We start from the raw sequence: 15,246 nt of genomic DNA, 5'->3' as shown, positions 1-15,246 counted from the left end.
AGAAAACATTATCCGTTTTATATCTAACCTAGGCGTTTTGATTATTTGCAATGAATCCTACTTCGTTTAGAAAGCATTGGCCGTAATTCTCTATTTCACTGTGCTTTCGCAGTACTCTGCTTTGCAAAAAAGAAGAGTAAAGTAGGTGCAGAAGGGATTCAGACACAGGCACAAAAGTTATTCATCGTGATGGCTCAGTGGTTAAAGATGCTAAGCTTGTCAGCTGGAAAGCTGGAAAGCTGAGAGACTGGGTTCAAGACCCAAGTGCCACACAATGGGATGAGCTCCCATCCTTGCCTCAGCTCCTGGCCACCTAGCAGTTTGAAAGCATGCAACCGTGAGTAGATAAATAGGTACCACTTGGGTGGGAAGGTAAGAGCATTCCATGCACTTCAATGTATAGTCATGCCAGCTACATGACCATGGATGCATCTTCAGACAATGTTCGCTCTCTTGGCTAGGAAACAGAGATGAACATCACCCCTAGAGTCAGACACGACCAGAAAGGAGAAAACCACTTCTACCTTTTTTAATATCTAACCTAGGAGATTGGATTATTCGCCATGAATCCTGCCTCATTTAGGAAGCATTGACCATAATTCTTTATTTCACTGTGATTTCTCGGTTCACTGCTTTTCATAAATGAAGAGTAAAGTAGCTGCGGAAGGGATTCAGATGCAGGCACAAAGGTTAATTCATTGTGATGGCTCAGCAGTTAAAGATGCTAAGCTTGTCAGACGGAAAGCTGACAGTCCGTGTTCGAGATCTGAGCACCATGGGATGGGTTGAGCTCCCATTCCTTGCCCCAGCAATACTGCAATGATCATAAGTGTAAAAAAACAGTCATATGTCACTTTTTCCCATGTAAAACAATCACTAAATGAACGTTTGTAAGTCAAAGGCTATCTGGAAATGATTGGATAATAATCATTGTCTTTTCCCCATGGAGTTTTACAATTGGGAAATGCACTAGAAGCGTTGAATAAATAACTCTAACCAGCTGCTTGAGTTTCATAAAAGAAGATGCTATAAGTTCAGGGGGTTTTATTATTTTTTTGTTTACTTCTCTGAACACAGAAACAGCCCTTCAGTCAAATAAACATATATCTATATATCTATATAAAACTGAAATACCACTCATGCATCATCACAAAATCGCAGAACCGTAAAGCCTACAAACTTGAAATTTGGCACATATCTTCCTCTTGGCTTCTAGGTGCTCTCTAAGAAAGATTTTTTTTTAAATGACCATCAGAGCATTAGTATTTCATATACTGTATTATTATTATTAACATGCTCTGATGCTAAGGACTTCTACTCCCCCTCCCCACCTGAAAAGAAATCTGTTCCAAATGCAAAACACAAGCAGAGGAGTTTCAGTTTCAGTTTCAGAGCACCAAGCAGCTTTAGTACAGAACAGTTGAGCTAAGCCACACCCAGGCTCCTTGCTGTCTCCTTCTTGCTGACACAGCAAATACTGTTTCAGTTTCCAAACAGCCCTCAACTCTCTCACACATTGACAGGATGCTAGCCAGATGAATACCGATGGATGCTGGTAGGCAGAGGCAGAATTTTTTCCCCCATATTTTTCTCCCCAAAAACTAAGTCCCCAACCACATAGTTTCATAGTGAAGCATGGGTATCAAGCCTCTCTCTCTTTCTCTCTCTCTCTCTCTCTCTCTCTCTCTCTCTGTGTGTGTGTGTGTAAAATTTTGCTGAATGTTTCTCTAGCGATGAGACCAACTGGATTCTTGGCTGACCAAAGGGTAGCTAACTAGGAAATAAAAAGTTAACGGCGTTGAAATAATCCTCTCATTCTTCTCTCCCTCTTGTCTTTTTCCATTTATTCTCCCTGCCAATGATCATTTGCCTGGAGTGAAGGCTTTGAATGGCTTGCCTTGAATGACTTCGGGAGCAGGAGGTGACATTTAGAAAATAATTCTTGGTTTTCCTATTTGGGGAGTTTGCCGTAATTGAAGTTTTGGTTCCAGTAAAGGTTAAATTTAAAAAGTGCAGCCGAGGATCAGAATGTGAGTGAGAGTGACGTATAAGACTAGGAGGGCTTCTGTGGTTCTTCGCTTCAGAAGAAATTTGCCAAGGGTGTTTTTTTTTTTTCAAGAGGCAACTGGCAACTTTTGTTTTCCTTGAAGATATTTTGCTTCTCATCCAAGAAGCTTCTTTAGTTCTGACTGAATGGTGGAGCATGGAAGGATTTCTATTCCTTGCAGACAGCTGGTCATCTATCTCCAGTCATTATTGGACTCTTGGAGGAGAAGTGAAACGTCTTCAAGGAAAACCAAGAATATCTAGTTGCCTTTTGGAAAAAAAAAACAGCTTTGGGACAAGCACTGCTACATGTATCGCTAATGCTTTCTTCTGGTCTTTGCCTACTGCCATGATGTCTGGTTATTGGTAAGTACCTCCTTGGCTATCTAGATCTGGAAGTCCCACAGAAAGTGTGTGTGTGTGTGTGTGTGTGTAGATCTACCTATATCTATCTATCTATCTATCTATCTATCTATCTATCTATCTATCTATCTATCTATCTATCCATCCATCTATGTTGTGGTTCACCGGCAGCAGGTGCAGGTGGCTGAGGGCTTGGAGAGCGAGGACTCAGATGAGGGGCCTGTGTGTGGTGCAGGGATGGGGCCAAGACCATCAGGGAGTGGAATGCTGCCTTTGGAGATTGTGGAGGCTGGCAGCAGTGATGAAGAGGTCCCCGAGGAGCCTGGCCCATTGCACATGCGCGCAGGGCTGCTCGAAGGAAAGAGCAGCTGCAGCAGCACAGATGACTTGGTAGTAAGGTTGCAAGGTAATGGCCCCTCCCTGGGGAGATAAAAGCCAGCAGAGAAACCACAGAAGGCAAAGAAGTTTTACACTCGAGCCTGGTGGATGTTAGGAATATCTGAGTTAGTGTTTGAAGACTCTTTGGTTTGAATTACTGCTTAGTAACTTTATCTGGTGTTCTTGGCAGGCTTGCAAAAGCTTGGCAAGGCTCTTTCTTATCGGAGCTAATTGGTTTGAAGCAGCCTTTTACCCATGAAGGAACAGGATTCGTAAAGAAACCTTAAAAGGTTGTGCTGTTACCTTTGTCTCGTGTTTGCTTCCTTGGAACCAGGTTTGGGTCAGAATAATCTATCCATCCATCCATCCATCCATCCTTCCATCTATCTATCTATCTATCTATCTATCTATCTATCTATCTATCTATCTATCTATCTATCTATCTATCTTTCCATCCATCATCCATCCATCATTTATTTTATTTTATTTATTTATTTGATTTGCCAATTGTTTACAAGATAATAAGTATAAGTGTATACATAGTTGTGAATACATGAAATGGGTACATATAAGAAAAATAAAAGAAGAATAAGAGAAACAATAGGACAGGGACGGTAGGCACGTTGGTGCGCTTATGCACGCCCCCTATCATATCTATCTGTCTGTCTGTCTGTCTGTCTGTCTGTCTATCTGTCTGTCAGCTGGTGCTCCATTCAAAATCCAAGAAAGAAATACTTAGACTCCTTTAATCAGAGAAAAGATATCTTTTACTGGAAATCAAGTGGTAGCAACAAAAGAATTCTGAATCTGAGAAAATGGGCACGTAAATCACATATACAAAGTAATGGCAACGTTCCCACCCCCAAGAGTTCAATTGGCTCATCCAATTAAAAGTTGTGTATATCATCATGTGGGTATCTCCAGGTGGTGATGAGGCCTCTGTCCGTTGACCTTGACATATTTTGATAAAGAGTTACAGTTGTGCATAGCATAGGATAGAAACCTAAGCAAGAATCTACCCCCACCCCACCTTATACAGTTCTGGTTTGTAACACCTCCAGCTCACTCCCCATAACCATTCCCCCCTCCTCCCCCCGTTACTTATGACAGCCGAAAGATGCAAAGCAAAGGGAGAAAATCTTGAAGGCTGACACTATCCATCCATCCATCCATCCATCCATCCATCCATCCATCCATCCATCCATCCATCCATCCATCCATCTATCTATCTATCTATCTATCTATCTATCTATCTATCTATCTATCTATCTATCTTATGCGTACATGCATACACTTCTTATGTGGCTGTCACTTGGCACTGGTGTAACTATCACTACTGCTGCCTTCTGATCCTTGTCTACTACCACCATGTCTGGTTGACTGGCTAGTACAGTATTGGCATATCTTTTCAGCACTGAGTGCTGAAACAGAAGTATGTGCGCACACGCACAGGGGAGCACCGGAAACCAGAAGAGCAGCTCCCCAGCGCACATGTGCATGCTGGAAAGCTGAGCTTCCGGTTTCCGGCATGTGCATGTGCATGCGCACCAGCCACCTGGTCTTTCAGTTTCTGGCATGCATGCGCGAATGAAGACTAGCTGGCCAGTACCCATGCGCGCATCAGAAACCAGAAGCTCAGCTTCCCAGTGCATACATGCGCAAAGGGGAGCTGCTCTTTCAGTTTATGGTGCTCCCACACACGCAAAGACCAGCTGGCCGATGCGCATGAATGCATCGGAACCCGGAAGAGCAATGGGTGACGGCTGGCATTCCTAGAGAGATGGCTCTGCATGCCACTTCCGGCACGCATTCCATAGGTTCAGCATCAGGGGGCTAGTACCTGCTTGGCTGTTTGGATCTAGAAATCCCACAGGAAGTTTCTCTCTCTCTCTCTCTCTCTCTCCTCTCTCTCTCTCTCTCTCTCTCTCTTCCTCCCCCCTTCCCTCTATGTGTGTGTGTGTGTGTGTGTGTGTGTGTATGATACATAATAGATACATAGATAGATGACAGAGCAATAGATAGATAGATAGATAGATAGATAGATAGATAGATAGATAGATAGATGGATGGATGGATGGATGGATGGATGGATGGATGGATGGATGGATGGATAGAGAGAGAGATAGAGAGATACAGAGATACAGAGAGGGGAGGGAGGGGGAGGGAGGGAGAAAGGGAGGGATATGATATGATATGATATGATATGATACAATATGATATGATAAATATATTCCTTATGGTAGATTAAGCTTCATTTTCTGTCATCATGATTCCCAAAAACATACCAACAAGATTGTAAAACAGATAATTTACTTTGTGGTGGTTTCAAACAGTATATGCAGCTATATTTACTGTGTGTCTGCATATATTTAAGTAAACAGGGCAAGGGTATTTCACAGGGGTAGAGAACCTGTGGATCTTTATGTGTCCTGCTGCTCATCCTCCTTTTCTCTTCCACTCCACAAAGCCCTCTCCCTTCTAACACTGGTGATGTTACCTAGTTGGGTAATGAAACGTCTTTAAGAAAACAGCCAAGCTTAGAGAACTCCAAGGACCCCACATTCCTTCTGCTCCTCTCCTGCTTCTCTTCCACTCCACAAACCCCACTCCCTTCTAGCACTGATGATGTTACCGAGTTGGGTAATGAAACGTCTTCAAGAAAACCACCAAGCTCAGAGGGCTCCCACTAACCCCACAGTTTCCCTTCTGTTTCAGTGTTTAGGAACTAGAAATCGCAATCAACAAAAAGTCCAACCTATCAGTCTATTTCAAAGTCAACAGAGAATGTCCAGTCCAAATTAAAACTCATGACATCCTTTGTGTGATTAAAAATATCACACTATTTCTGGCATGAAAAGCAATCAATAGTAACCCACGTGCGTGGACTTTGGGCAGGCTGTTTGATCTTTTATCACCTTTCATTAAAAGAAAATAAAAGACTTAGACGAATGGTTAGGTTAGTGAACAAACAGTGGATAAATAAAAACGTTCTTAATTCATTCTTACATGATCAATTCAAAGGGAGTAGCCTCCGAAGTTGTGTTTAACAAATAAAATGCCCCCTTATCTAAGAGCTTAGTGGTTGTATGAAGAGGGCAAGAAAATACATGTTACACAAAATCTGTTTTTTAAGATGGGGAATTCATAGATGTGTATATCCATGAGTGGCTCTTCAGCTAATGAAAAGTATGTTTCTTGCATACATTTGAACACACAAATTCACAACATCTTTTAAGCTTTTAAGTTTACCACACCATGCCCAATTTGAAGGACAATATTTGGGCAATCTCTAGATATAACACCCTACTGGATGATGAAGACAGTTAGTCCTTGACTTACAACAGTTCATTTAGTGAACAACTGTTTGTAAGGTCTCCTGGTTGAGCAAGGGGCTGGACTAGAAGACCTCCAAGGTGCCTTTCAAATCTGTTGTCCCAAAGGTGTTTTGTTTTTCCAAGAGGCAACTGGACTTTTTGGTTTTTCTTTGAAGACGTTTCGCTTCTTATCCAAGAAGCTTCTTCAGCTCTCTTATCTTTTTCTTGAATAAGAAGCTTCTAGATGTCCTAGTTGACTGAGGATATCCAGAGACTGCCAACTCTGTTACTCTGCTGATCCAGTTCTACAGAGGAATGATTGAGTCTGTCATCTGCACCTCTATAACTGTCTGGTTTGGTTCTGCAACCCAACAGGACAGACAGAGATGCCAGAGAGTAATTAGGACTGCAGAAAAAATAATGGCTACCAACCTTCCTTCCATTGAGAACTTGTATGCTGCACCCCGAGTTAAAAAGAGGGCTGTGAAAATATCTACAGACCCCTCACATCCCCAACATAAACTGTTTTAACTCCTACCCTCAAAACGATGCTATAGAGCCCTGCACACCAGAACTAGACACAAGGAGAGTTTTTTCCTGAATGCCATCACCCTGCTAAACAAATAATTCCCTCAACACTGTCCAACTATTTACAAAGTCTGCACTACTATCACTATTAATCTTCTCAACACTCCTTATCAACCATCCCCTCCCACATGTGACTGTATGACTGTAACTTTGTCGCTTATATCCTTACAATTTATATTGACTGTTTCCTAGTATGATTCGATTGCTTATTGTACCCTATGACTATTATTAAGTGTTGTACCTGATGATTCTTGACTCTTGACAAATGTATCTCTTCTTTTATGTACACTGAGAGCATTTGCAACAAGACAAATTCCTTGTGTATCCAATCATACTTGGCCACTTGGCCAATAAAGTATTCTATTCTATTCTATTCTATTCTATTTCCTAGTATGATTTGATTGCTTATTGTACCCTATGACTATTATTTTGTACCTGATGATTCTTGACTCTTGATGAATGTATCTCTTCTTTTATGTACACTGAGAGTATTTGCACCAAGACAAATTCTTTGTGTGTCCAATCATACTTGGCCAATAAAGTATTCTATTCTATTCTATTCTATTCTATTCTATTCTATTCTATTCTATTCTATTCTATTTCCTAGTATGATTTGATTGCTTATTGTACCCTATGACTATCACTAAGTGTTGTACCTTATGATTCTTGACGAATGTATCTTTTCTTTTATGTACACTGAGAGCATTTGCACCAAGACAAATTCCTTGTATGTCCAATCACACTTGGCCAATAAAGAATTCTATCTTCTATTCTGTTAAATGCTTCCTTGATGTCATCATTGGATTGTCTAACAGACATCTCTCCATCTCATTTATAATACTAAAAGGAGTTCTTTTTTTCTTTCTTGCTATTCACTTGTGTTATATCCACTGAGCATGAAGAAGGATGTGCGTTTCTAAAAAGTTTCACATGTAACTTTATTGATATGTTGCTATTGTGTGATCCATTGATCTGGGAAACTGTCTCTCTTTGTTGAACCATTTTGCCTGAAACTAAAATTCGTTTCCCTGGTTATTCTAGAGCGGAGTGGAGGGAATTGTTATTTCAGATTCAGTCAAATGGACCCTGTGATTTGTTTCAACCCCCACAAAATATAGATTACAGAGATTGGAGATTATTAGAAGGGACCTTGTAGGTCATCTAATCCAACCCACCACCCAAACAGGAAATCCTACACTGTTCTGACAGAGGGCAGTCCAGTCTCTTCTTGAAAGCCTCCAGTGATGAAGCTCCCACAACTTCTGAAGGCAACTTCTGTTCCATTGGTTGATTGTTCTCAATGTCAGAAAGTTTCTCCTTATTTCCAGGTTGAATCTCTCCTTGTTCAGTTTCCATCCATTATTCCTTGTCTGGCCTTTGGGTACTTTGGAAAATAGCTTGACTCCCCCCCCCCCTTCCTCTCTGGGGTAGCCTCCCAAATATTGGAAGACTGCTCTCCTGTCTCCCCTGGTCTTTCTCTTCACTAGAGTAGCCATACCCAGTTCCTTTATATACTTTTATCCACAGAACTGGGCAAAGCACAGAAGAGATGGACATGGCTTAAATGGAGGGCCATTAATCACTGACTTAAGAAAATGGAACCTGTAACTACAACAGTTTGCATCTCTCTCCATTTCTGTGTCTGTTCAGAAATTATATGTACAAGGTAGTTTGCTTTAAGCATTAAAACCCAAGCCCTTCGCCCAAAAAGCCAGTGAATGAGCACACAGAAGTCTCGTGACTGCACCCCTATTTTTGTGGGAGAATGCTGCAAATTACTTTTTGCCCTGGATGAGTTCTGCATGTACAATGAGGTTAGCTTGGCAACCGTTCCAGAGCTGTTTAATAAAAATAGCAGCTTTGAGGACAAGGCACTGGAGCTGCCAAAATTAGAGGCTGATGCCTCACACTATTATGCTTACACCTCCTCCAGGTCTACTCAGAGCCAGTAAGCAAATAAAAAAAAAAGATATGGATTGCAAATTTGTGGGGCGAACCTCCCTGCCTTCCTCCTCCTCCTCCTCCTCCTCCTCCTCCTCCTACTCTTCTTCTTCTTCTTCTTCTTCTTCTTCTTCTTCTTCTTCTTCTTCTTCTTCTTCTTCTTCTTCTTCTTCTTCTTCTTCTTCTTCTTCTTCCTCTTCCTCTTCTTCCTCTTCTTCCTCTTCTTCCTCTTCTTCCTCTTCTTCTTCTTCCTTTTCCCATCCCCTGCCTCCTTTTCAACCGGTATGGAAAGGGGATCAACGTGAATCCATTGGCAATGTGTCTGATCGGAGCGATCTCTTTTCTTTTCAGCCATAACACAAAGACTACATCGTGGCTGGATCCGCGCTTGGCGAAGAAGGCTAAACCACCCGAAGAATGCAAAGAAAATGGTAGGCTATTAAACTTTTCATGGCTGCTGGGGAGAAATAGATCTATCTATGTATCTATCAAAGGGATGGAAGTTTTTCAGGTCTCTGAGTCGTTAAGCAGGAGAAAATATTTAGAGGGGGGTGGAAAGGAGAGTTTTAACTGGAGTTGGGAGACTGCAAATTTGCTCTGTTTTGAGCCTGTATTTTGCATTTATTTCTAGTCCCGAGTCTGTAATGTTCCAGTCTAAGAATAACAATGAGCGTTGGGATTTTTTGAGAGGGGCTTGGAAGCTGTTTTTAATTCCCATTTTAGTCTGCAGAGCCCACTGAGGTTCTGAGCTTTGAAATCTCTGCCACGCAGAGCATCTGGGGCAATGGTGCACAGCTGGAGCGGGGAAATACGATGATGGGCTCTTGTGTCCAGGGAATCTCTCTGCCAGCGTAGTAGTAAGCAGATGGTTTAAAATAAAAACACGAAGAGGGAGGGCAGGAAAAAAAAAAGAGGGAAGGGAAGTTATCTCTTCTTAAAGGGGACATTAATGATGCTGCCGGAATCATGTATTATATCTGTCAAAGCTCGTTTTTTTCAATTATCCTCTCACTGAACGTATATGAAAATCCTGCTAATTTAGACCATTGAGCAGCTGTTGGAATAATGGAAATCGCACAGAGGGTAGGGTGCATTATAAAGAGTCTCCTTTTTTTCCCCCTGGGATTTTTCCAGCACAGCAAAGACACACACAGAGAGAGAGAGAGAGAGAGACAGACACTCACACACACAAAAGGGGGGGCTGGCCTGGACAATTTAACTGCTCCAGAGAGACAATATGCTCCCTCCAATCCTTTGCTTTTTTTTTTTTTTAAACTGTGATTTTTCTCAATGGAGCACTGTTTATGACTCAAAACCATAAAGGCAATTTGTGGAATATCGAATCCGTAGAAAAAGCAAGATGAAGTGTCAAAACCAGCCATCGCCTGGTAAATCGAGGGGGTGGATATTTTCTCACAAGTCCTCATTCCTTAACCACATAAATACCTCAGAGAGCAGCAGATTGAAATTCCTTGGTGACGCGTAGTTAGTTCTAATGTTTATCCACTCTACCCCATCTTCTCCCAACATATTTGGATCCTGTCTTTACAGTAGCTGTAATTCAGAATACAGAATCACAGGGCTGGAAGGAAGGGACCCGTGAGGTCTTCTAATCCAACCCGCTGTGCAACCAGGAGGCCTTATACCGTTCCAGACAAATTGAGGCCTAATTTCTTCTCCAAACCTCCAGGGGTATTTTCTGTGATCTCTGTGGCACCTTATTAGATGTTTGAAAAAAAAAAATCACATCCATCGCTGATCTTATCTTGCTGGAAGGATTTACAGTCATTTTATATGCAAAAACTAATCCATCGTGAGGAGTCCAGTCAGGACCGAAGCCGCAAACCAAGGCAGAAAAATATAATTTCCCTTCAGCCTTTTAAAATACTCATGTACTACACTCTTCTTAATTCATATCAGGCCTTCCTTCAACATTTCTAGAGCTTCTAAACACTTTCTGGGGGGGGGAAATTTGGTTGTGATTTTGGAATCCCTTTCCATCTCTTATTGGGCAGCCAATAATTTTAAATGAATTAATAAATAAATAAATAAATAAACTTAAATCAGTGAATAATAATTAAATAAATTAAATAAATATAAATATAAATAAAATCTATTAAATAAATAAATGTGCCCATTAAAACAAGTATGCTGCATGCTACCAAAATTACACCCAAGCATCATCGCTAATGCATTGCTGAGTCTTGTTATAACTGCCTTTTTTTTTTTTTTTTGCAAGCCAAATTTCTTGCATGTAACACTTCCCTTTTCTGGAGCTGAAGTCTCGTGACCATGAAAACATGTTACTGTGGTCTTCTGTATGGGTATAGCTGAAATATCTGATGTGGAATAAGATATGCCACAAGAATATAGCATACATCATGGTGTTTGCTGTTTGATGGATGATTGTATACAAAATTCTGGTGTGTGTGTGTGTGTGTGTGTTTTTTTTTTTTTTTTTTAAGAAAAACCCTCTTCCATTAAAATCTACCGTAGACTTTATGTTAGGTTATATAACACAATAACAGAGTTGGAAGGGACCTTGCTTGTAGCTCAGGCAAGAGACTCTATACCATTCCAGAGAAGCGGCTGTCCAATCTCTTCTTAAAAGCCTCCAATGTTGAAGCACCCATCACTTCTGAAGGCAAGCTGTTCCACTGGTGGATTGTCCTCACTGTTAAGAAGTTTCTCCTTATTTCTAGGTTGCTTCTTTCCTTGTTTAAGTTTCCATCCATTGTTTCTTGTCTTGTCTTCTGGTGCCTTGCTGCTATCATGTCACTCCTAGTCCTTCTTGTCATTAAACTAGACAGAGCCAATGTATGCAATGATTCTTTATATAAATTTAGCCTCCGTCCCCCCAATCTTCCTTGTTACCCTTCTGTGCACTCTTTCCAGAGTCTCAACATCTTCTTTTTTTTATAATGTGGTGGCCAAAACGAGTCATGTTTCATGTTCTTCCATGTAGATTTTGCAAGAAGAAGGATTTAAGATAGAAGACACAACCTACCTGCTTTTGACATGCCCCAAGGTTGACACCAGCTTTTTAATATCTATACACTGCTCAGGTGTATGGAATTCTATTTTTTTTCCATGCAGGGCTATTGATTCCATAAACACATCTCAAATGGCTGAGGTATCCTGAGAGAAAAATGCATATTCAAAAGCTTCTTCGAATCGACACAATTATGGATATTTTATGACATGCAGATTGAAGCAGGAAGAAGATGGAATCGACGCTTGTCATGGATCTCTTTGGAGAACTTGCTTGCCCATTCCATCTGCCACCAATATTTAGTTCACGCTTGTACATATGTCACCAAAAAATATGTTTTCCCCTGAAGGGAGTCTATCAAGGTAGTTGGTCACATAAGTGCCTCTCCAAAGCCTGTTCCAGATGTTGTGTAAATGTTTGGCTTAATTTACATTTGAATGCATTTGCATGCTTGTTGTCACCTATCAGTCCCTCCCACAGTTAAATCAGAGGAGGAGGAGGAGGTGTGTTAGTCAGGGTCAGCATCAAGAGAACTCTGAGGGGGAAGAGGGAATGGAGCTGGCAGAGAGAGAGAGAGACAGAGGCGGAGCCTGGGCCGTCTGTCAGCCCTCAGATGGAGAGACAACAGCCCCCAGGTCTGGAGGTGGCTGATGAGGAACAGCTAAGTCCAGTGCCTGATGCACGGATGTGCAGAAGGCAGAGGAGAGGAGAGCAGTGGAAATCTATGGGCCGGTCTTTGGGATGGAAGAGCCACCACTGCTAGCAAAGCCCCACCCCTAGCTCTGGGGATAAATAGCAGGGGGTGGAGATGAATAGATGTGGCAGATAACTATTCATCTCCCTGTCGGACAGACTTGTTAACCGGCGTTGAGAGAGAAGCTTTTTGCCGGGCTGCTAGCGCTCCTTATAAAGGAATCTTTGAGTTCATTTCAGTGGGTTTGTTGTGTTTGGGGATCTGGGTCAGAACAGTGCCATAGAATCATGAAATAGTTCTACCGTAGAGTGCGGAAATACAGGAAGTCTTCTTTTTATGACCTCAATTGAGCTCAACATTTCGGTTGCTGAGCGAGACGTTGGTTAGATGAATTTTGCCCCATTTTTATGACCTTTCTTGTCACCATTGATAAGGGAATCACTGCAGTTGTTAAGCTCATAACACAGTTGTTAAGTGGCTTCCCCGTTCACCATGCTTGCCAGAAGGTTGCCGAAGGGGGATACTTGACTGCAACCATCATAAGTATGTGACATTGGCCAAGCATCTGAATTTTGATCGTGTGACCATCAGGGCTGCGGCAAGCGTAGTAAATGTGAAAAATGGTCATAACTTGCTTTTTTCAAGTTCTTGTTTGTTTGTTTTTCCTTGAAAATGTTTTGCTTCTCATCCAAGAAGCTTCTTCAGTTCTGACCACCTTGATCTGGGTGATGGAGAATCTCCATAGATGCCAGGAAATTTTCCTTCTAGAGTCAGAGCTTAGTTTCTTATTTCTTTACCTTGTCTTGAGCATAGTGTTGACCATGATTGCCTTCCTACTTTGAAAAAAAAAACATAGATCCAATCAAAAACAAAGGATAGTAGTAAATGCTTCTCTCCTAAACATATCCAGAATGGGTGGGGTGAAATAATTTTGGAAGCTCTTCCTGTATTGCAGTGCCCATACCATGTGGGTTGCAGAACAGGAAGTTTACCATTCCTCCAAATATCTGTGCTTTTTAATATATTATTGTGTCACCAATAGATCGAATGTGAAGATAATGGAATGGAATGGAATGGAATACATGTCACAAATAAATTTAATGTGAAGATAGTGGAATGGAATGGAATACACGTCACAAATAAATTTAATGTGAAGATAGTGGAATGGAATGGAGTAGAGTAGAATAGAATAGAGTTGATAGAATTAGTGTAGATTTCTAAGTAGAGTTGAGAAGAATAGAGTAGAATAGAAGTAGCGTAGCATAGTGTAGCATAGCGTAGAGTAGAGTAGAGTAGAGTAGAGTAGAGTAGAGTAGAGTAGAGTAGAATAGAATATTCCTTATTAGACAAGTGTGATTTGACACACAAGGTATTTATCTGTGCTGGGGTGTATGTGTGTGTTGTACCCTGAAGAAATATTTTCCTAATCACAAGTAAGTGATTTCCTAAACTCCTTTGGTCCTCTGGAACTTGTCTTCCAAATGCCAGCAGTGCACGACATGTTTAACACAGAGATTTTTATGATCGTTCTCCGGATAGTGTTTCTTGCCATTTTAATTTTTATTGCTCTATCTCTCCCTAACATATTTCATATGGGATCTTGTAGCCCAGCTCAGCAGTGAAACAGGAATAACAAGCTTCAGAGTGGAATAAAAAGACGCTGGTAGATTATATTGCTCTATGTGTGTATACCAGTGGTGGGATTCAAAAAATTTTACTACCGGTTCCATGGGTGTGGCTTGGTAGGCGTGGCAGGTGAAGGATACTGGAAAATCTTCAGTTAGAGGTGGTATTTGCTGGTTCTCTGAACTACTCAAAATATCCACTACCGGTTCTCCAGAACTGGTCAGAACCTGCTGAATACCACCTCTGGTGTATATGCTTGCTAGTCATCTCGCCCTCTTAAATACATATATTGCTATTGCAAAAACCATGGGTAGAAGATTGTAATGTCCAGTATTTATTTAAAGCAATCTGGTTGGCGTTTGCCACCTATGAATTCTTTCGAGAGATAGACCCACCTAATTCTGGACACAACCATCTTCTATCATTGGGGTGGATCGCTTGTGTTTTGTCATCTGGTAAAGGAATCCAAATATATTGGCCTGGATTATGAAAATGATCACCCTTTAGTTTCCCTTTAATAGAGAAGAGTAGAGTAGAGTAGAGTAGAATAGATGTACATTAGATTAGATTATAGAGATAGATAGATAGATAGATAGATAGATAGATAGATAGATAGATAGATAGATAGATAGATAGATAGATAGATAGATAGATAGACAGACAGACAGACAGACAGAGAGAGAGAGAGAGACAGAGAGACAGAGAGACAGAGAGAGATTGATATTGAGATCAAGATAAATTTTGAAAATAAGGTTTTTGAAAATTGTACTGTAAAGCATCTTTTCTGTTGGAATTGTTTTAAATTTTCAATTACAAAAAACAATAATATTTTGACAAATAGAACAGGGGTGTCAAACTCACGTTGTCATGGTGGCATCACATGACGTATCAGGACGTTTTTCCCCTCCGCTAAACTGGGTGGGGCCAATACGTGACGCATCCAGCCCATGGGCTGTGAGTTTAACACCCCTGCCCTAGAGGGAACAAAATATTTCAATTAAAGGAGAAGAAGACCTACATTTGACCAACTGTTAGAGAATAGCGCAAAATATATCAGTACAGGAAACACTGTAGGGTATTTTTGAAGAATGTAGTTGGAAATCAATGTTTACATTGTCAACAGAGATATCTTCCTCTCTGGATAAACTGTGTCTAAATGATGTTATGGAAGAAGAACATGTTTTTTATCTAGCAAAATAGAAGTGGAGTTTCCATATCCAGAAGGAGTCTCATAAAACAGAGCCTGTTACTACAGTAGTTAGCAGGGAAATCATATTTCACTTCCTCCGGTGGCCGGCTCTAGG

General features: G+C 41.0%; 1 protein-coding gene across 12 annotated transcripts in view; it reads left to right on the top strand.

The window, feature by feature from the left end:
• Positions 1-15,246, top strand: part of MAGI2 (membrane associated guanylate kinase, WW and PDZ domain containing 2) — a 585,270-nt gene that overhangs the window by 393,433 nt on the left and 176,591 nt on the right. For all 12 annotated transcript variants that reach the window (XM_087967823.1, XM_087967826.1, XM_087967821.1 and 9 more), the window contains one exon: positions 8,982-9,061. In XM_087967823.1, the coding sequence (XP_087823949.1) occupies positions 8,982-9,061 (80 nt within the window). The remainder of the gene's footprint in view (positions 1-8,981; positions 9,062-15,246) is intronic.

The sequence above is a fragment of the Notechis scutatus genome, chromosome 6 (assembly GCF_049901735.1).
Source record: "Notechis scutatus isolate UNSWTSFEM ecotype Mainland chromosome 6, rNotScu1.2, whole genome shotgun sequence".
Lineage (NCBI taxonomy): Eukaryota > Metazoa > Chordata > Lepidosauria > Squamata > Elapidae > Notechis > Notechis scutatus.
Note: the sequence above shows the minus strand (reverse complement) of the source record. Positions and strands in the feature narration are given on the sequence as shown.